At 46.6% G+C, this 25000-nt stretch overlaps 1 protein-coding gene across 1 annotated transcript in view; it reads right to left on the reverse strand.

The window, feature by feature from the left end:
• LOC310863082 (macrophage-stimulating protein receptor-like) overlaps window positions 1–25000 on the reverse strand; it is a gene marked incomplete at its 3' end in the record, with an annotated part of 72833 nt that overhangs the window by 15949 nt on the left and 31884 nt on the right. Inside the window, exons 6-14 of the mRNA XM_083771205.1 lie at window positions 21853–21857; window positions 21423–21586; window positions 18460–18595; window positions 18193–18329; window positions 9890–10060; window positions 8610–8697; window positions 3625–3849; window positions 2262–2408; window positions 693–861 (exon numbers count right to left, since the gene is read on the reverse strand). Of these exons, the coding sequence (XP_083627331.1) occupies window positions 693–861; window positions 2262–2408; window positions 3625–3849; window positions 8610–8697; window positions 9890–10060; window positions 18193–18329; window positions 18460–18595; window positions 21423–21586; window positions 21853–21857 (1242 nt within the window). The remainder of the gene's footprint in view (window positions 1–692; window positions 862–2261; window positions 2409–3624; window positions 3850–8609; window positions 8698–9889; window positions 10061–18192; window positions 18330–18459; window positions 18596–21422; window positions 21587–21852; window positions 21858–25000) is intronic.

Raw genomic sequence — 25000 nt, forward strand, 5'->3', positions numbered from 1 at the left:
CCAACTTAATCTTGCTCATGTAGGTTAATCGAATAATCGAGAAGCATTTTTTTAATAATCATTTTTAAAATGTATTTCATATCAACGAATTGAATAGATGTGTTATAATCAATTAAATCGATTACTCTGATTAAACACTCCTTTTGTACTACAATTGCTGTTCTACAAGCTCACAACGTGGCATATTTCAACTCGAACTTGTGAGCATGTACATGTAGATCTGCTATTAACACTAGCATGTTTTTTTTAAATTAATTGTAATCGAGGCTAAAAGGTTTTAAAGGGATTGTGACATAAAAAAAAAAGGTTTTGGAATTGTTCTTGTTTTTTTAGGTTTTCTAATCTCAATTGCACCCAAAAAACATGAACTTTTAACATTCAGTAGATTTTCTGTGATCTGGGGTTTTCTGGCTCAAACAGGTGCTCTGATTTGCCGGCAGTAAGTGACATCACTTACTGCAAATCCCATATATGTCAATGGGATTTGCCAGCAGATGTCACTGTTTCACTGTGTTGCCTGTTTTCATTGTCGCTCAAAAGGCCCAAAAAACCCCAAAGAAAACTTCAGACCACAGAAAATCCACTGAATGTTCAAAGTTCAGGTTTTTTGGGTGTAATTGAGGTCATAAAACCTAAAAAGAAAAATAAATGAAAATGAATGTCATAAAACCTTTAAATGATCATTCTTATACCTCTTGTACCTTTCTTCTTCCTCCTCAGATGAGTCATGACCATGTATGCCAGGGCGGCACCAACTACCAGAGCACAGATGATGCCCAACACGATGCCCGCGATGATGGTGCGACTGTTGTCTTCATACACCACCGTGCCCACGTCATGCACCTCCCCGTTGACGCACACCTGCAGCCGGGAAATGCAATGCACTCCATCAATCACAGTTTAACCACATTAACCCTGGTGTCTATGGGTTAGTTCAGTTTAACCACATTAACCCTGGTGTCTATGGGTTAGTTCAGTTTAACCACATTAACCCTGGTGTCTATGGGTTAGTTCAGTTTAACCACATTAACCCTGGTGTCTATGGGTTAGTTCAGTTTAACCACATTAACCCTGGTGTCTATGGGTTAGTTCAGTTTAACCACATTAACCCTGGTGTCTATGGGTTAGTTCAGTTTAACCACATTAACCCTGGTGTCTATGGGTTAGTTCAGTTTAACCACATTAACCCTGGTGTCTATGGGTTAGTTCAGTTTAACCACATTAACCCTGGTGTCTATGGGTGTACGCCGGGCCAACTGCCTGCAGTTAAAATAAGGGACACCCAGAAAAAGATAAGATCTTACTGTACAATACATATGTACAGTTTTGGCATTTTACATTAACGACCCCAGCTTGGACCCCCAGCAGCCATATTCTGGGGTGAACAATAGCCAAAAATAGCCGATATACAAGCACACAATGCGTTACGTTGCATTCTTGTAGATCAGCAATTTTTTGGCAAAGATATTTGTTGTAGGCAAGAAAAAAAAACGGTCCACAAACAGAGAAAACTCAGGTCCAGTTTACTAAGTCTAGACTAGAGGGTGGGGCTGTAAGATGTGTCTGTGTCATTGATTGATTCCTAAAAATAAGGAACAAATGTGTCCCTTATCAGTTCAATAATAAGGGACACACATGTCTTTTAGTTTCCAAACACAAAGACAATTCCGTATTTCAAAGGGGCGGTTGGCAACCCCATTGCTGGACAGCTATCTTGGGCATGTCATTATAGGTGGGAATATTAAATACATTTAATTTCACTATCAGCTATTGTAGAACAAAGGGAAACACCAGTAGTGGCGAGGTGCCGACCACAGGAGATGAACCTTTGAGAAAAGAGGCCGCGCAGCTCGTAGTCAAGATGCTTCACTTTTTAATAAACCTAACGTTTCAGAAGCAGGTTGCCTTCTTCAGGGTATGAGCTATCAGCTATTTCGAAATAACTTTTTCTGTTGAATTAGACATGATATTGATTATTAATATAAAGAATTATAGTTGATCTACTCTACTTGCTCTTATTTTGAGAAATGTAGATGCTGGTTGACAAGTGGTATATTGCATGTAGCTCAAAAGTGCAATATATCTCCAAACAGGTTTTCTGTTATCAGCAGCAAATTCTCAGCAGTAGAATGTTTGGCACTTCACAGAGAGGACATAAATTATTAGTTAGTTATGTATTCCAGCTTTAAGTCATGATTGATGATTTATTATTGTGTACATTTCACACAGAAGTCATGATATTTGACGGGACAGATCGTTACCTTGACAGGCAGTCCCTCACTGGGGACAACCAGAGCCTTTGGGATTCTGCAGGTCAGTTCATTCAGCAGAACCTGGACGTTACAGTCCACGCCACCGATGGTCATGACAATCTTCATGCACAAGTTCACTGCGTTCAGCTCCAGATGCTGCAGGGAACACAGTTTACCAAAGGATTTACAAAGCTCCAGATGCTGCAGGGAACACAGTTTACCAAAGGATTTACAAAGCTCCAGATGCTGCAGGGAGCACAGTTTACCAAAGGATTTACAAAGCTCCAGATGCTGCCGGGAACACAGTTTACCAAAGGATTTACAAAGCTCCAGATGCTGCAGGGAACACAGTTTGAAGAACATTTCCACCCGTTAGTGAGGGATTGCGTCATACACTTCCTCAAAGAAACAAGTTCACCTTACTTCCATATTTATATGGGGTTCGTCTCACTATACTATAGGATTTTAGCGTTTCATTACATTCATTACATTAATCTGCGGATTACATCAATCTGCCGTTTACATCACCAGTAGAGATTTCAACAACAATGAGGCAACAACCATGCACACAAATGTCGCATGTTAAGAATCCTGGATGAGAAGTGGCTGTAAGTTTCCATTAGCTTGAAATCTCTGCTTATGATGTCATCAGATCACATGAGTGGACCGATATGGATAAAAACGATGTACTGGTCCTGTAGAAATGTGCCATCAAAAGTGCACGACTGTGCTATTTTTCACCATAATTTACTGCATGGATTGTAGTCGTCGGGTGGTATAGGATAATATTGTGGGGGGCCTCTCTCTAGCTTGGGCGGATGTTCCGACAAACACAACTGGCCGTGTTCATGGGGGGGTGATCCCTGTCACTCGACTAGAGAGAGTGACTAGAGAGGAGAGAGAGCATGTTCCTCCACAAACGTTATGTCCACCCTGTGAAACACCTCACTGTCAGGTTAGGGTTATAAACGTTATGTCCACCCTGTGGAACACCTCACTGTCAGGTTAGGGTTATAAACGTTATGTCCACCCTGTGAAACACCTCACTGTCAGGTTAGGGTTATAAACGTTATGTCCACCCTGTGAAACACCTCACTGTCAGGTGAAAAGAAGCAGTCACATAGTCTACACCCTCCCCACATGAGTCAGCATGACACACATGTGGTGGAATTGGTGTCACGACTAAATTGGGAAACATTTTTTTAAATAAAGATAAATAAAAAATAAATATTGGCTACAGCATGTAAACTGTGCAGATTTGCTGTTAACTTGGCCTGGCTGTGTGGAAAATAAACGAACAACCTCAATCCTATAAACTAGAGGCATACATGAGTTGAAAATGACGAAGGACTGTCTGGGGGAATATACGCACATGCAGTGACACTTCATTGACGCCCGGGATGAGCTTCAACACTTTGTCATTCTCAAAGGGAATGACTTTGAAGTCGGGGTAGTAGTCAAAACGTGTCCTCCAGAGGTTCAGTGCTCCGTCCATGTCAAAGGACATGCTTCCTGTGTCTGGCTTATCTTCTGGGAACACCGGGGCTAAGCATTCCATGTGCGTAGCATTTAGTGTATGGCTGCACACCCGCGTGACCTGTTTAGAAAACAGTGGAAATAATCACAACAAATAGGCACGATCAAAAGACAAGATTATTGACATTAATTTTTTCACAGACAGACATTTTTATTTCTACCACACTGAACATATAAAGAAAGATGTTATAAGACAGTTGTTGTAGAATAATCTTTCATAGAATAGCAGAACTAATCATAGTGTAGCAGGATATCAAAACACCAGGATGTTCCCTATGATAATATTTTTTATAGAATTGTTTCATTTCCTTTTTTTGTGTGCGCGCAAAATGAGCCGATCTACTAGCTCACAATACATCACTATACAGCACATTGTGATCTACTAGCTCACAATACATCACTATACAGCACATTGTGATCTACTAGCTCACAATACATCACTATACAGCACACTGTGATCTACTAGCTCACAATACATCACTATACAGCACACTGTGATCTACTAGCTCACAATACATCACTATACAGCACATTGTGATCTACTAGCTCACTATACATCACTATACAGCACATTGTGATCTACTAGCTCACAATACATCACTATACAGCACACTGTGATCTACTAGCTCACAATACATCACTATACAGCACACTGTGATCTACTAGCTCACAATACATCACTATACAGCACACTGTGATCTACTAGCTCACAATACATCACTATACAGCACATTGTGATCTACTAGCTCACAATACATCACTATACAGCACATTGTGAGCTACTAGCTCACAATACATCACTATACAGCACACTGTGATCTACTAGCTCACAATACATCACTATACAGCACATTGTGATCTACTAGCTCACAATACATCACTATACAGCACACTGTGATCTACTAGCTCACAATACATCACTATAAAGCACATTGTGATCTACTAGCTCACAATACATCACTATACAGCACATTGTGATCTACTAGCTCACAATACATCACTATACAGCACATTGTGATCTACTAGCTCACAATACATCACCATACAGCGCATTGTGATCTACTAGCTCACAATACATCACTATACAGCACATTGTGATCTACTAGCTCACAATACATCACTATACAGCACATTGTGATCTACTAGCTCACAATACATCACTATAAAGCACATTGTGAGCTACTAGCTCACAATACATCACTATACAGCACACTGTGATCTACTAGCTCACAATACATCACTATACAGCACATTGTGATCTACTAGCTCACAATACATCACTATACAGCACATTGTGATCTACTAGCTCACAATACATCACTATACAGCACACTGTGATCTACTAGCTCACAATACATCACTATAAAGCACATTGTGATCTACTAGCTCACAATACATCACTATACAGCACATTGTGATCTACTAGCTCACACTACATCACTATACAGCACATTGTGAGCTACTAGCTCACAATACATCACTATACAGCACATTGTGAGCTACTAGCTCACAATACATCACTATACAGCACATTGTGATCTACTAGCTCACAATACATCACTATACAGCACATTGTGATCTACTAGCTCACACTACATCACTATACAGCACATTGTGATCTACTAGCTCACAATACATCACTATACAGCACATTGTGATCTACTAGCTCACAATACATCACCATACAGCACATTGTGATCTACTAGCTCACAATACATCACTATACAGCACATTGTGATCTACTAGCTCACAATACATCACTATACAGCACATTGTGATCTACTAGCTCACAATACATCACTATACAGCACACTGTGATCTACTAGCTCACAATACATCACTATACAGCACATTGTGATCTACTAGCTCACAATACATCACTATACAGCACATTGTGATCTACTAGCTCACAATACATCACTATACAGCACATTGTGATCTACTAGCTCACTATACATCACTATACAGCACATTGTGATCTACTAGCTCACAATACATCACTATACAGCACATTGTGATCTACTAGCTCACAATACATCACTATACAGCACATTGTGATCTACTAGCTCACAATACATCACTATACAGCACATTGTGATCTACTAGCTCACAATACATCACTATACAGCACATTGTGATCTACTAGCTCACACTACATCACTATACAGCACATTGTGATCTACTAGCTCACAATACATCACTATACAGCACATTGTGATCTACTAGCTCACAATACATCACTATACAGCACATTGTGATCTACTAGCTCACAATACATCACTATACAGCACATTGTGATCTACTAGCTCACAATACATCACTATACAGCACATTGTGATCTACTAGCTCACAATACATCACTATACAGCACACTGTGATCTACTAGCTCACAATACATCACTATACAGCACATTGTGATCTACTAGCTCACAATACATCACTATACAGCACATTGTGATCTACTAGCTCACAATACATCACTATACAGCACATTGTGATCTACTAGCTCACAATACATCACTATACAGCACACTGTGATCTACTAGCTCACAATACATCACTATACAGCACATTGTGATCTACTAGCTCACAATACATCACTATACAGCACATTGTGATCTACTAGCTCACAATACATCACTATACAGCACATTGTGATCTACTAGCTCACAATACATCACTATACAGCACACTGTGATCTACTAGCTCACAATACATCACTATACAGCACATTGTGATCTACTAGCTCACAATACATCACTATACAGCACATTGTGATCTACTAGCTCACAATACATCACTATACAGCACACTGTGATCTACTAGCTCACAATACATCACTATACAGCACACTGTGATCTACTAGCTCACAATACATCACTATACAGCACATTGTGATCTACTAGCTCACAATACATCACTATACAGCACATTGTGATCTACTAGCTCACAACACATCACTATACAGCACATTGTGATCTACTAGCTCACAATACATCACCATACAGCACATTGTGATCTACTAGCTCACAATACATCACTATACAGCACATTGTGATCTACTAGCTCACAATACATCACTATACAGCACATTGTGATCTACTAGCTCACAATACATCACTATACAGCACATTGTGATCTACTAGCTCACAATACATCACTATACAGCACATTGTGATCTACTAGCTCACAATACATCACTATACAGCACATTGTGATCTACTAGCTCACAATACATCACTATACAGCACACTGTGATCTACTAGCTCACAATACATCACTATACAGCACATTGTGATCTACTAGCTCACAATACATCACCATACAGCACATTGTGATCTACTAGCTCACAATACATCACTATACAGCACATTGTGATCTACTAGCTCACAATACATCACTATACAGCACATTGTGAGCTACTAGCTCACAATACATCACTGTACAGCACATTGTGATCTACTAGCTCACAATACATCACTATACAGCACATTGTGATCTACTAGCTCACAATACATCACTATACAGCACATTGTGATCTACTAGCTCACAATACATCACTATACAGCACATTGTGATCTACTAGCTCACAATACATCACTATACAGCACATTGTGATCTACTAGCTCACAATACATCACTATACAGCACATTGTGATCTACTAGCTCACAATACATCACTATACAGCACATTGTGATCTACTAGCTCACAATACATCACTATACAGCACATTGTGATCTACTAGCTCACAATACATCACCATACAGCACATTGTGATCTACTAGCTCACAATACATCACTATACAGCACATTGTGATCTACTAGCTCACAATACATCACTATACAGCACATTGTGATCTACTAGCTCACAATACATCACTATACAGCACATTGTGATCTACTAGCTCACAATACATCACCATACAGCACATTGTGATCTACTAGCTCACAATACATCACTATACAGCACATTGTGATCTACTAGCTCACACTACATCACTATACAGCACACTGTGATCTACTAGCTCACAATACATCACTATACAGCACATTGTGATCTACTAGCTCACAATACATCACTATACAGCACATTGTGATCTACTAGCTCACAATACATCACTATACAGCACATTGTGATCTACTAGCTCACAATACATCACTATACAGCACACTGTGATCTACTAGCTCACAATACATCACTATACAGCACATTGTGATCTACTAGCTCACAATACATCACTATACAGCACATTGTGATCTACTAGCTCACAATACATCACTATACAGCACACTGTGATCTACTAGCTCACAATACATCACTATACAGCACACTGTGATCTACTAGCTCACAATACATCACTATACAGCACATTGTGATCTACTAGCTCACAATACATCACTATACAGCACATTGTGATCTACTAGCTCACAACACATCACTATACAGCACATTGTGAGCTACTAGCTCACAATACATCACTATACAGCACATTGTGATCTACTAGCTCACAATACATCACTATACAGCACATTGTGATCTACTAGCTCACAATACATCACTATACAGCACACTGTGATCTACTAGCTCACAACACATCACTATACAGCACATTGTGAGCTACTAGCTCACAATACATCGCTATACAGCACACTGTGATCTACTAGCTCACAATACATCACTATACAGCACACTGTGATCTACTAGCTCACAACACATCACTATACAGCACATTGTGATCTACTAGCTCACAATACATCACTATACAGCACATTGTGAGCTTGAGGAGTGACTATTTTTCATGTGTTTTTCAATAGCGTACCTGAGATTGATTGGTGGGGGACGTGTATTTCACCACAGTGTGGTGCACAGAGTCTAGGTTTCTGCCTTCAATCATCAGCCTGGAGCCACTTTATGAGAGAATAAAGAAAACACTTAAAGTTATGTCCAAAAAGGTTCATTATAACCTACTAGTCCTTACCCGTTGTGAGCGGGGGGTACTGCGCCCTGGTCGCATTTTTAATTCACTAATAAATTCATTATTAATCATTAATGTGTCAAATTGAAAAAAGGGCTCCGTTACGACCTCCATATTCATATGGTCAATGCCTGTGTGAAAAGTGTGAGCGATTGGTGCAGGCAATGAGGAGATAATGCTTTGTTAAATTGTTTCTGACAGACAGACACACACTCACACACACACACACACACACACACACACACACACACACACACACACACACACACACACACACACACACACACACACACACACACACACACACACACACACACACACACACAGAGACATTGTTAGAATTATAGTATGATAATGTTGTAGTTCATTTATCAGGCCAACAAAACAATGAATTTACCTTGACAGTTGGACTCTTACTGAGCTGCGACATTATACTTTATGCCTTGGCTTGTAGCTTTATGCACTAATGTCACAAAAACACTGTTGCTTCTGACAACACCACCAAATCTCAAAGTTAATTTAAAGTTTTACTGACCAGATAAATTAACTTTCAAATAACAGAATTATGTCTTAATTAAGTCTGTTTGCAGGCAGTAGTTTATTTTACTGCAATGGTGGTCGCTCAAAGGAGACAATTATTGAATCATGTCATGAAGCGAACGTTATACACTTCTATAGAAAATAATGTGACTTTGCATTGTTTTCCTACCGCCTGAAGCTGCAGAGAGGGGAGACACGGCTGATAACGGGGTTAGGGTTAGGGGTTAAGGGTTAGGGTTAGGGGTTAGGGGTTAGAGGTTAGGGTTAGGGGTTAAGGGTTAGAGGTTAGGGGTTAGGGTTCCTACCTCCTGAAGCTGCAGAGAGGGGAGACACGGCTGATAACGGGGTTAGGGTTAGGGGTTAGGGGTTAGAGGTTAGGGGTTAGGGGTTAGGGGTTAGGGGTTAGGGGTTAGGGTTAGGGGTTAGGGTTCCTACCTCCTGAAGCTGCATTGAGGGGACACACGGCTGATAACGGGGTTAGGGTTAGGGGTTAGAGGTTAGGGGTTAGGGTTAGGGGTTAGGGGTTAGGGTTAGGGTTAGGGGTTAGGGGTTAGGGGTTAGGGGTTAGGGGTTAGGGTTCCTACCTCCTGAAGCTGCAGAGAGGGGACACACGGCTGATAACGGGGTTCTCTTTGTAGACAAAGGTTTTGTTGTAGACCACTGTAGAGCTGTCAATGAGGACCATCACTGTTTTCTCACCCACATCTTCCATGCGTTGAGAGAGGCACACTATGGATGATGCATCCCCACCAGACCTACACAGACAGAGAGGCACACTATGGATGATGCATCCCCACCAGACCTACACAGACAGGGCACAGAGAGAGGCACACTATGGATGATGTGTCCCCACCAGACCTACACAGAGAGAGAGAGGCACACTATGGATGATGTGTCCCCACCAGACCTACACAGAGAGAGAGAGGCACACTATGGATGATGCATCCCCACCAGACCTACACAGAGAGAGAGAGGCACACTATGGATGATGCATCCCCACCAGACCTACAGAGAGAGAGAGGCACACTATGGATGATGCATCCCCACCAGACCTACACAGAGAGAGAGAGGCACACTATGGATGATGTGTCCCCACCAGACCTACACAGAGAGAGGCACACTATGGATGATGCATCCCCACCAGACCTACAGAGAGAGAGAGAGGCACACTATGGATGATGTATCCCCACCAGACCTACAGAGAGAGAGAGAGGCACACTATGGATGATGTATCCCCACCAGACCTGCACAGAGAGAGAGGCACACTATGGATGATGCATCCCCACCAGACCTACAGAGAGAGAGAGAGGCACACTATGGATGATGTATCCCCACCAGACCTGCACAGAGAGAGAGAGGCACACTATGGATGATGCATCCCCACCAGACCTACACAGAGAGAGGCACACTATGGATGATGCATCCCCACCAGACCTACACAGAGAGAGAGAGGCACACTATGGATGATGTGTCCCCACCAGACCTACACAGAGAGAGAGAGGCACACTATGGATGATGCATCCCCACCAGACCTACACAGAGAGAGAGAGGCACACTATGGATGATGTGTCCCCACCAGACCTACACAGAGAGAGAGAGGCACACTATGGATGATGTGTCCCCACCAGACCTACACAGAGAGAGGCACACTATGGATGATGTGTCCCCACCAGACCTACACAGAGAGAGAGAGGCACACTATGGATGATGTGTCCCCACCAGACCTACACAGAGAGAGGCACACTATGGATGATGCGTCCCCACCAGACCTACACAGAGAGAGGCACACTATGGATGATGTGTCCCCACCAGACCTGGTGAGAGAGAGGCACACTATGGATGATGTGTCCCCACCAGACCTGGTGAGAGAGAGGCACACTATGGATGATGTGTCCCCACCAGACCTACACAGAGAGAGGCACACTATGGATGATGCATCCCCACCAGACCTACACAGAGAGAGGCACACTATGGATGATGCATCCCCACCAGACCTACACAGACAGGGCACAGAGAGAGGCACACTATGGATGATGCATCCCCACCAGACCTACACAGAGAGAGAGAGGCACACTATGGATGATGCATCCCCACCAGACCTACACAGACAGGGCACAGAGAGAGGCACACTATGGATGATGTGTCCCCACCAGACCTACACAGAGAGAGAGAGGCACACTATGGATGATGTATCCCCACCAGACCTACACAGAGAGAGAGAGGCACACTATGGATGATGTGTCCCCACCAGACCTACACAGAGAGAGGCACACTATGGATGATGTGTCCCCACCAGACCTACACAGAGAGAGAGAGGCACACTATGGATGATGCATCCCCACCAGACCTACACAGAGAGAGAGAGGCACACTATGGATGATGTGTCCCCACCAGACCTACACAGAGAGAGAGAGGCACACTATGGATGATGCATCCCCACCAGACCTACACAGACAGGGCACAGAGAGAGGCACACTATGGATGATGTGTCCCCACCAGACCTACACAGAGAGAGAGAGGCACACTATGGATGATGTGTCCCCACCAGACCTACACAGAGAGAGAGAGGCACACTATGGATGATGTATCCCCACCAGACCTACACAGAGAGAGGCACACTATGGATGATGCATCCCCACCAGACCTACACAGAGAGAGAGAGGCACACTATGGATGATGCATCCCCACCAGACCTACACAGAGAGAGAGAGGCACACTATGGATGATGCATCCCCACCAGACCTACACAGAGAGAGAGGCACACTATGGATGATGCATCCCCACCAGACCTACACAGAGAGAGGCACACTATGGATGATGTGTCCCCAACAGACCTACACAGAGAGAGGCACACTATGGATGATGTGTCCCCAACAGACCTACACAGAGAGAGGCACACTATGGATGATGTGTCCCCAACAGACCTACACAGAGAGAGGCACACTATGGATGATGCGTCCCCACCAGACCTACACAGAGAGAGAGAGGCACACTATGGATGATGCATCCCCACCAGACCTACACAGAGAGAGAGAGGCACACTATGGATGATGCATCCCCACCAGACCTACACAGAGAGAGAGAGGCACACTAAGGATGATGCATCCCCACCAGACCTACACAGACAGAGAGAGGCACACTATGGATGATGCATCCCCACCAGACCTACACAGAGAGAGAGAGGCACACTATGGATGATGCATCCCCACCAGACCTACACAGAGAGAGAGAGGCACACTATGGATGATGTGTCCCCACCAGACCTACACAGAGAGAGGCACACTATGGATGATGTGTCCCCAACAGACCTACACAGAGAGAGGCACACTATGGATGATGTGTCCCCACCAGACCTACACAGAGAGAGGCACACTAAGGATGATGCATCCCCACCAGACCTACACAGACAGAGAGAGGCACACTATGGATGATGCATCCCCACCAGACCTACACAGAGAGAGAGAGGCACACTATGGATGATGCATCCCCACCAGACCTACACAGAGAGAGAGAGGCACACTATGGATGATGTGTCCCCACCAGACCTACACAGAGAGAGAGAGGCACACTATGGATGATGTGTCCCCACCAGACCTACACAGAGAGAGGCACACTATGGATGATGCGTCCCCACCAGACCTACACAGAGAGAGAGAGGCACACTATGGATGATGCATCCCCACCAGACCTACACAGAGAGAGGCACACTATGGATGATGTGTCCCCACCAGACCTACACAGAGAGAGGCACACTATGGATGATGCGTCCCCACCAGACCTACACAGAGAGAGAGAGGCACACTATGGATGATGCATCCCCACCAGACCTACACAGAGAGAGGCACACTATGGATGATGCATCCCCACCAGACCTACACAGAGAGAGAGAGGCACACTATGGATGATGCATCCCCACCAGACCTACACAGAGAGAGAGAGGCACACTATGGATGATGCATCCCCACCAGACCTACACAGAGAGAGAGAGGCACACTATGGATGATGCATCCCCACCAGACCTACACAGAGAGAGAGGCACACTATGGATGATGTGTCCCCACCAGACCTACACAGAGAGAGAGAGGCACACTATGGATGATGTGTCCCCACCAGACCTACACAGAGAGAGGCACACTATGGATGATGCATCCCCACCAGACCTACACAGAGAGAGAGAGGCACACTATGGATGATGCATCCCCACCAGACCTACACAGAGAGAGAGAGGCACACTATGGATGATGCATCCCCACCAGACCTACACAGAGAGAGGCACACTATGGATGATGCGTCCCCACCAGACCTACACAGAGAGAGAGAGGCACACTATGGATGATGCGTCCCCACCAGACCTACACAGAGAGAGGCACACTATGGATGATGCATCCCCACCAGACCTACACAGAGAGAGGCACACTATGGATGATGCGTCCCCACCAGACCTACACAGAGAGAGAGAGGCACACTATGGATGATGCGTCCCCACCAGACCTACACAGAGAGAGAGAGGCACACTATGGATGATGCGTCCCCACCAGACCTACACAGAGAGAGGCACACTATGGATGATGCATCCCCACCAGACCTACACAGAGAGAGAGAGGCACACTATGGATGATGCGTCCCCACCAGACCTACACAGAGAGAGAGAGGCACACTATGGATGATGCATCCCCACCAGACCTACACAGAGAGAGAGAGGCACACTATGGATGATGCATCCCCACCAGACCTACACAGAGAGAGAGAGGCACACTATGGATGATGCATCCCCACCAGACCTACACAGAGAGAGGCACACTATGGATGATGTATCCCCACCAGACCTACACAGAGAGAGAGAGGCACACTATGGATGATGCATCCCCACCAGACCTACACAGAGAGAGGCACACTATGGATGATGCGTCCCCACCAGACCTACACAGAGAGAGGCACACTATGGATGATGTGTCCCCACCAGACCTACACAGAGAGAGGCACACTATGGATGATGTGTCCCCACCAGACCTACACAGAGAGAGAGAGGCACACTATGGATGATGCATCCCCACCAGACCTACACAGAGAGAGAGAGGCACACTATGGATGATGCATCCCCACCAGACCTACACAGAGAGAGAGAGGCACACTATGGATGATGCGTCCCCACCAGACCTACACAGAGAGAGGCACACTATGGATGATGTGTCCCCACCAGACCTACACAGAGAGAGAGAGGCACACTATGGATGATGCGTCCCCACCAGACCTACACAGAGAGAGAGAGGCACACTATGGATGATGTGTCCCCACCAGACCTACACAGAGAGAGGCACACTATGGATGATGCATCCCCACCAGACCTACACAGAGAGAGAGAGGCACACTATGGATGATGCATCCCCACCAGACCTACACAGAGAGAGAGAGGCACACTATGGATGATGCATCCCCACCAGACCTACACAGAGAGAGGCACACTATGGATGATGCGTCCCCACCAGACCTACACAGAGAGAGAGAGGCACACTATGGATGATGCGTCCCCACCAGACCTACACAGAGAGAGGCACACTATGGATGATGCATCCCCACCAGACCTACACAGAGAGAGGCACACTATGGATGATGTGTCCCCACCAGACCTACACAGAGAGAGAGAGGCACACTATGGATGATGCGTCCCCACCAGACCTACACAGAGAGAGAGAGGCACACTATGGATGATGCGTCCCCACCAGACCTACACAGAGAGAGAGAGGCACACTATGGATGATGCGTCCCCACCAGACCTACACAGAGAGAGAGAGGCACACTATGGATGATGCATCCCCACCAGACCTACACAGAGAGAGAGAGGCACACTATGGATGATGCATCCCCACCAGACCTACACAGAGAGAGAGAGGCACACTATGGATGATGCATCCCCACCAGACCTACACAGAGAGAGGCACACTATGGATGATGCGTCCCCACCAGACCTACACAGAGAGAGAGAGGCACACTATGGATGATGCGTCCCCACCAGACCTACACAGAGAGAGGCACACTATGGATGATGCATCCCCACCAGACCTACACAGAGAGAGAGAGGCACACTATGGATGATGCGTCCCCACCAGACCTACACAGAGAGAGAGAGGCACACTATGGATGATGCATCCCCACCAGACCTACACAGAGAGAGGCACACTATGGATGATGCATCCCCACCAGACCTACACAGAGAGAGGCACACTATGGATGATGCGTCCCCACCAGACCTACACAGAGAGAGGCACACTATGGATGATGCATCCCCACCAGACCTACACAGAGAGAGAGAGGCACACTATGGATGATGCATCCCCACCAGACCTACACAGAGAGAGAGAGGCACACTATGGATGATGCGTCCCCACCAGACCTACACAGAGAGAGAGAGGCACACTATGGATGATGCATCCCCACCAGACCTACACAGAGAGAGAGAGGCACACTATGGATGATGCGTCCCCACCAGACCTACACAGAGAGAGAGAGGCACACTATGGATGATGTGTCCCCACCAGACCTACACAGAGAGAGAGAGGCACACTATGGATGATGCGTCCCCACCAGACCTACACAGAGAGAGAGAGGCACACTATGGATGATGTGTCCCCACCAGACCTACACAGAGAGAGGCACACTATGGATGATGCATCCCCACCAGACCTACACAGAGAGAGGCACACTATGGATGATGCGTCCCCACCAGACCTACACAGAGAGAGGCACACTATGGATGATGCATCCCCACCAGACCTACACAGAGAGAGAGAGGCACACTATGGATGATGCATCCCCACCAGACCTACACAGAGAGAGAGAGGCACACTATGGATGATGTGTCCCCACCAGACCTACACAGAGAGAGAGAGGCACACTATGGATGATGCATCCCCACCAGACCTACACAGAGAGAGGCACACTATGGATGATGCATCCCCACCAGACCTACACAGAGAGAGAGAGGCACACTATGGATGATGCATCCCCACCAGACCTACACAGAGAGAGGCACACTATGGATGATGCATCCCCACCAGACCTACACAGAGAGAGGCACACTATGGATGATGCGTCCCCACCAGACCTACACAGAGAGAGGCACACTATGGATGATGCATCCCCACCAGACCTACACAGAGAGAGAGAGGCACACTATGGATGATGTGTCCCCACCAGACCTACACAGAGAGAGGCACACTATGGATGATGCATCCCCACCAGACCTACACAGAGAGAGAGAGGCACACTATGGATGATGCATCCCCACCAGACCTACACAGAGAGAGAGAGGCACACTATGGATGATGCATCCCCACCAGACCTACACAGAGAGAGAGAGGCACACTATGGATGATGCATCCCCACCAGACCTACAGAGAGAGAGAGAGGCACACTATGGATGATGTGTCCCCACCAGACCTACACAGAGAGAGGCACACTATGGATGATGCATCCCCACCAGACCTACACAGAGAGAGGCACACTATGGATGATGCATCCCCACCAGACCTGGTGAGAGAGAGGCACACTATGGATGATGCATCCCCACCAGACCTGCACAATATAACACAAGTAAGACGCGCAAACGCGGGAAGCGAACGCAGCTCGTAAATGGCAATAACAACAATTAGAATAAATTACATACTTTTTTAAGGTTTTCTTTTTAAAGTTATCTTTTTTGTGTTTTTTTAAGATTTTATTTTTAAGTTAAGTTTTTTTTAAGTTAAGTGTTTTTAAAGTTTTTTTTAAGTTAAGTTTTTTTGTGTTTTTTTTAAGTTTTTAAGTTTTTATTTTAAGTTACGTTTTTTGAAGTGAAGTGTCTTTAAAGTTTTTATTTTAAGTTAAGTTTTCTTATGTTTTTTTAAGATTTTATTTTTAAGTTAAGTTTTTTGAAGTTAAGTGTTTTTAAAGTTTTTTTTTTAAAGTTAAGCTTTTTCATTTTAAGTTAAGTTTTTTTTTAAGTTAAGTTGTGTGTGTGTTTTGTGTGATACAGCTGTGCCCCTGGTGGCGGGCGGGTGGTGTCACAGCGGGACAGACAGACAGACACACAGACAGACAGACATGATCTGCAGGGTCTCATAGTTAGTGCTCACTGGGTTCGCAAATATACACACGTGCAATAGTGACAGGGCAAAGGATAGCTAGGGTAAACAGGGACAGTCATTGTCCTGTAACACTTTCCATGTCTAATCTGGAAGATAAACAGCACAGTCCACATGAATGCGGATCATGATCGGGATGATCATGTTTTCCAGTTCGGGTTGAAAACTACACAGCAGGGTAAAAACATGGCAGGCAGACCTATGGAATTATTTCATATAATTCTAGATATATGCATCAATCATGACTTAAACTGATACAGATCTGCATTATATCTGGTGACATTATGTAACCTTTTTATATATACCAATACAAAAACATTGCAATGTCAATTTTTCCCCAATATTGTTTACCCCTAATTCTCATTTCCCTTAAGCCATTCTGAACGGGGACCCATTTTGGTGTCGGCATCATGTTATGCTTTAGCTATTGAAAAATAGCAGATCTACAAGCTCATAGCGCACCACCGAGTGGCGCGCTACGAGCTTGTAGGTCTGCTATTTTTGAAAAATCGAAGAACGACTGACATTTTTTAGAATCTGATCTCAGGTCAGAATGGGTTCATCAGACCAGTGTGTGTCCAGTGGAAACCTCGTATGAATCTGATCTCAGGTCAGAATGGGTTCATCAGACCAGTGTGTGTCCGGCGGAAACCTCGTATGAATCTGATCTCAGGTCAGAATGGGTTAAAGACATAAAGATATCGCAGAGACCTCATTGCAACAACACATTATACCTCCAATGTAAATGTGTTATTCATACTCTTTACCTTTGAACAACGCAGTCTTTGCCACCAATGACAACTCTTCTTTGCACCCCCGAATTCAGATGACTTCCTGTCAGCGTGACCATCGTACCACCGATTCTAGGTCCATAGTGGGGATGGATGTTTGTTATGATAGGCTCCTGAATGGAACGCAGTCAAACGTAGTGTTAGTACATTGAATAGTTTCCTCATCCACTCATCAATAAAGAACAAAGGCAACATGCAGGTCACAGTAGGTAATATGATGGATGTCAGAAAAGGGTACCGCACCACAAATAAGAAGCCTTGCATGTGTGCTTGTCCTTGGATGGAATAGTGCTGCTCTGCCTTCTCTTCATGTACTTCCACAGTGATGTTGAGAGGATGGGTTGGTGCTTTATCCTGCCGCTGAAGCTTACACACTAACCTACAGTGTATGGGTCACATTCAGATGTGTATGGGTACAGTGTATGGGTCACATTCAGAGGTGTTTTTGGTCACATGTGTGTGTGAGCAGTGAAGGCGTGGCAGACTATACCACGCTCTGGTGTACAACATACAGTGCAATAAGTTCATAAAAGTTCTAATACAGTAAGTAAGAAAGTGCCTAATAGTTACTAAGTAGTAATATAAAGTGTAGATAATTTAATAAACCCCCCAAAAAGCCTCAACATACGCAGACATTGGTGTAATGAATGACCATACATAGCATTTAAAATAGTAGAATTTGTAGTTTGCACCTTCCCTGGGTTACTAAGGTAGGATAGGATGCGCACGATCATGCGTTATGAGGTTGTAGATCAGCAATATGTTCAGCGTCACGTTAGGGTTAAAATGACCCCCAAAGTTTTAACCCATTCTGACGGGGCACCCATTTTGGTGTCAGCATCATGTTATGCTTTAGCTATTTAAAAATAGCAGATCTACAAACTCATATCGCGCCACCGAGTGGCGCGATACGAGCTTGTAGGTCTGCTATTTTTGAAAAATCTAAGAGCGACTGACATTTTTAGAATCTGATCTCAGGTCAGAATGGGTTCATCAGACCAGTGTGTGTCCAGTGGAAACCTCGTATGAATCTGATCTCAGGTCAGAATGGGTTAAAATGGTATTCATGAAATCGTCCTAACCAGGTGCAGTAACACAGATATGTGTCTCTGTTACTCACTGTTCACTGTTCACTGTCCTAACCAGGTATAGTAACACAGATATGTGTCTCTGTTACTCACTGTTCACTGTTCACTGTCCTAACCAGGTATAGTAACACAGATATGTGTCTCTGTTACTCACTGTTCACTGTTCACTGTCCTAAGCAGGTATAGTAACACAGATATGTGTCTCTGTTACTCACTGTTCACTGTCCTAACCAGGTATAGTAACACAGATATGTGTCTCTGTTACTCACTGTTCACTGTCCTAACCAGGTATAGTAACACAGATATGTGTCTCTGTTACTCACTGTTCACTGTTCACTGTCCTAAGCAGGTATAGTAACACAGATATGTGTCTCTGTTACTCACTGTTCACTGTTCACTGTCCTAACCAGGTATAGTAACACAGATATGTGTCTCTGTTACTCACTGTTCACTGTTCACTGTCCTAACCAGGTATAGTAACACAGATATGTGTCTCTGTTACTCACTGTTCACTGTTCACTGTCCTAAGCAGGTATAGTAACACAGATATGTGTCTCTGTTACTCACTGTTCACTGTTCACTGTCCTAAGCAGGTATAGTAACACAGATATGTGTCTCTGTTACTCACTGTTCACTGTTCACTGTCCTAAGCAGGTATAGTAACACAGATATGTGTCTCTGTTACTCACTGTTCACTGTTCACTGTCCTAAGCAGGTATAGTAACACAGATATGTGTCTCTGTTACTCACTGTTCACTGTTCACTGTCCTAACCAGGTATAGTAACACAGATATGTGTCTCTGTTACTCACTGTTCACTGTTCACTGTCCTAACCAGGTATAGTAACACAGATATGTGTCTCTGTTACTCACTGTTCACTGTTCACTGTCCTAACCAGGTATAGTAACACAGATATGTGTCTCTGTTACTCACTGTTCACTGTTCACTGTCCTAAGCAGGTATAGTAACACAGATATGTGTCTCTGTTACTCACTGTTCACTGTTCACTGTCCTAACCAGGTATAGTAACACAGATATGTGTCTCTGTTACTCACTGTTCACTGTTCACTGTCCTAACCAGGTATAGTAACACAGATATGTGTCTCTGTTACTCACTGTTCACTGTTCACTGTCCTAACCAGGTATAGTAACACAGATATGTGTCTCTGTTACTCACTGTTCACTGTCCTAACCAGGTATAGTAACACAGATATGTGTCTCTGTTACTCACTGTTCACTGTTCACTGTCCTAACCAGGTATAGTAATACAGATATGTGTCTCTGTTACTCACTGTTCACTGTTCACTGTCCTAACCAGGTATAGTAACACAGATATGTGTCTCTGTTACTCACTGTTCACTGTTCACTGTCCTAACCAGGTATAGTAACACAGATATGTGTCTTTGTTACTCACTGTTCACTGTCCTAACCAGGTATAGTAACACAGATATGTGTCTCTGTTACTCACTGTTCACTGTCCTAACCAGGTATAGTAACACAGATATGTGTCTCTGTTACTCACTGTTCACTGTTCACTGTCCTAACCAGGTATAGTAACACAGATATGTGTCTCTGTTACTCACTGTTCACTGTTCACTGTCCTAAGCAGGTATAGTAACACAGATATGTGTCTCTGTTACTCACTGTTCACTGTTCACTGTCCTAAGCAGGTATAGTAACACAGATATGTGTCTCTGTTACTCACTGTTCACTGTTCACTGTCCTAAGCAGGTATAGTAACACAGATATGTGTCTCTGTTACTCACTGTTCACTGTTCACTGTCCTAACCAGGTATAGTAACACAGATATGTGTCTCTGTTACTCACTGTTCACTGTCCTAACCAGGTATAGTAACACAGATATGTGTCTCTGTTACTCACTGTTCACTGTTCACTGTCCTAACCAGGTATAGTAACACAGATATGTGTCTCTGTTACTCACTGTTCACTGTTCACTGTCCTAACCAGGTATAGTAACACAGATATGTGTCTCTGTTACTCACTGTTCACTGTTCACTGTCCTAACCAGGTATAGTAACACAGATATGTGTCTCTGTTACTCACTGTTCACTGTCCTAACCAGGTATAGTAACACAGATATGTGTCTCTGTGACTCACTGTTCACTGTTGCTCTTTGCAGGGAGGACAGCACAGGGCGTCCGCCCCACTCTCACCACATGGGTTCTGTCGTTGATGATGGCGGGCCGTGGCTCAGACTGAAACTCCCACCCACACAGAGTCAGCTCCGTCTCGCCGTCGAAAGGTGCAGTCTTCGGGAAAAACTACACCGACACAACGGCAACCAGTGAGAACAGTGGCCTCCATATTATACTTTTTATTGTGACTTGTAACTAAATTATAACTACATTGCATCCATGGGAACAGTTTTGGTTTGGTTTGGCAACGATTGTTCATACTTATCGAATTGCCACTGCCAGGCAGAAACCTTGCATCTCCATCAACTGCCCATTTAATGCCCTAAGATTGTCAAGCAAAAGTAGCAAAGAATAGCAAGTTCACAATGCGTCGCATTGTGAACTATTCTCACTATTCCTGCAAATTTCCATTGCAAGTTACGGTTTTGGACATACAAGGTTTCCACCCGAAAGCGTGCAGCATTATGTGCTCTACCTCTGTGAGGACAGGAGCGCAGGCCTGGTCACTCCACTCCGCTCCACACTTACCTCTGTGAGGACAGGAGCGCAGGCCTGGTCACTCCACTCCGCTCCACACTTACCTCTGTGAGGACAGGAGCGCAGGCCTGGTCACTCCACTCCGCTCCACACTTACCTCTGTGAGGACAGGAGCGCAGGCCTGGTCACTCCACTCCGCTCCACACTTACCTCTGTGAGGACAGGAGCGCAGGCCTGGTCACTCCACTCCGCTCCACACTTACCTCTGTGAGGACAGGAGCGCAGGCCTGGTCACTCCACTCCGCTCCACACTTACCTCTGTGAGGACAGGAGCGCAGGCCTGGTCACTCCACTCCGCTCCACACTTACCTCTGTGAGGACAGGAGCGCAGGCCTGGTCACTCCACTCCGCTCCACACTTACCTCTGTGAGGACAGGAGCGCAGGCCTGGTCACTCCACTCCGCTCCACACTTACCTCTGTGAGGACAGGAGCGCAGGCCTGGTCACTCCACTCCGCTCCACACTTACCTCTGTGAGGACAGGAGCGCAGGCCTGGTCACTCCACTCCGCTCCGCACTTACCTCTGTGAGGACAGGAGCGCAGGCCTGGTCACTCCACTCCGCTCCGCACTTACCTCTGTGAGGACAGGAGCGCAGGCCTGGTCACTCCACTCCGCTCCACACTTTACCTCTGTGAGGACAGGAGCGCAGGCCTGGTCACTCCACTCCGCTCCACACTTTACCTCTGTGAGGACAGGAGCGCAGGCCTGGTCACTCCACTCCGCTCCACACTTTACCTCTGTGAGGACAGGAGCGCAGGCCTGGTCACTCCACTCCGCTCCACACTTTACCTCTGTGAGGACAGGAGCGCAGGCCTGGTCACTCCACTCCGCTCCACACTTTACCTCTGTGAGGACAGGAGCGCAGGCCTGGTCACTCCACTCCGCTCCACACTTTACCTCTGTGAGGACAGGAGCGCAGGCCTGGTCACTCCACTCCGCTCCACACTTTACCTCTGTGAGGACAGGAGCGCAGGCCTGGTCACTCCACTCCGCTCCACACTTACCTCTGTGAGGACAGGAGCGCAGGCCTGGTCACTCCACTCCGCTCCACACTTACCTCTGTGAGGACAGGAGCGCAGGCCTGGTCACTCCACTCCGCTCCACACTTACCTCTGTGAGGACAGGAGCGCAGGCCTGGTCACTCCACTCCGCTCCACACTTACCTCTGTGAGGACAGGAGCGCAGGCCTGGTCACTCCACTCCGCTCCACACTTACCTCTGTGAGGACAGGAGCGCAGGCCTGGTCACTCCACTCCGCTCCACACTTACCTCTGTGAGGACAGGAGCGCAGGCCTGGTCACTCCACTCCGCTCCACACTTACCTCTGTGAGGACAGGAGCGCAGGCCTGGTCACTCCACTCCGCTCCACACTTACCTCTGTGAGGACAGGAGCGCAGGCCTGGTCACTCCACTCCGCTCCGCACTTACCTCTGTGAGGACAGGAGCGCAGGCCTGGTCACTCCACTCCGCTCCGCACTTACCTCTGTGAGGACAGGAGCGCAGGCCTGGTCACTCCACTCCGCTCCACACTTTACCTCTGTGAGGACAGGAGCGCAGGCCTGGTCACTCCACTCCGCTCCACACTTTACCTCTGTGAGGACAGGAGCGCAGGCCTGGTCACTCCACTCCGCTCCACACTTTACCTCTGTGAGGACAGGAGCGCAGGCCTGGTCACTCCACTCCGCTCCACACTTTACCTCTGTGAGGACAGGAGCGCAGGCCTGGTCACTCCACTCCGCTCCACACTTTACCTCTGTGAGGACAGGAGCGCAGGCCTGGTCACTCCACTCCGCTCCACACTTTACCTCTGTGAGGACAGGAGCGCAGGCCTGGTCACTCCACTCCGCTCCACACTTTACCTCTGTGAGGACAGGAGCGCAGGCCTGGTCACTCCACTCCGCTCCACACTTACCTCTGTGAGGACAGGAGCGCAGGCCTGGTCACTCCACTCCGCTCCACACTTTACCTCTGTGAGGACAGGAGCGCAGGCCTGGTCACTCCACTCCGCTCCACACTTTACCTCTGTGAGGACAGGAGCGCAGGCCTGGTCACTCCACTCCGCTCCACACTTTACCTCTGTGAGGACAGGAGCGCAGGCCTGGTCACTCCACTCCGCTCCACACTTTACCTCTGTGAGGACAGGAGCGCAGGCCTGGTCACTCCACTCCGCTCCACACTTTACCTCTGTGAGGACAGGAGCGCAGGCCTGGTCACTCCACTCCGCTCCACACTTTACCTCTGTGAGGACAGGAGCGCAGGCCTGGTCACTCCACTCCGCTCCACACTTTACCTCTGTGAGGACAGGAGCGCAGGCCTGGTCACTCCACTCCGCTCCACACTTACCTCTGTGAGGACAGGAGCGCAGGCCTGGTCACTCCACTCCGCTCCACACTTTACCTCTGTGAGGACAGGAGCGCAGGCCTGGTCACTCCACTCCGCTCCACACTTTCCTCTGTGAGGACAGGAGCGCAGGCCTGGTCACTCCACTCCGCTCCACACTTACCTCTGTGAGGACAGGAGCGCAGGCCTGGTCACTCCACTCCGCTCCACACTTTACCTCTGTGAGGACAGGAGCGCAGGCCTGGTCACTCCACTCCGCTCCACACTCACCTCTGTGAGGACAGGAGCGCAGGCCTGGTCACTCCACTCCGCTCCACACTTACCTCTGTGAGGACAGGAGCGCAGGCCTGGTCACTCCACTCCGCTCCACACTTACCTCTGTGAGGACAGGAGCGCAGGCCTGGTCACTCCACTCCGCTCCACACTTACCTCTGTGAGGACAGGAGCGCAGGCCTGGTCACTCCACTCCGCTCCACACTTACCTCTGTGAGGACAGGAGCGCAGGCCTGGTCACTCCACTCCGCTCCACACTTACCTCTGTGAGGACAGGAGCGCAGGCCTGGTCACTCCACTCCGCTCCACACTTACCTCTGTGAGGACAGGAGCGCAGGCCTGGTCACTCCACTCCGCTCCACACTTTACCTCTGTGAGGACAGGAGCGC

This window comes from Protomyctophum parallelum (assembly GCF_964188405.1).
Source record: "Protomyctophum parallelum genome assembly, chromosome: 8".
Lineage (NCBI taxonomy): Eukaryota > Metazoa > Chordata > Actinopteri > Myctophiformes > Myctophidae > Protomyctophum > Protomyctophum parallelum.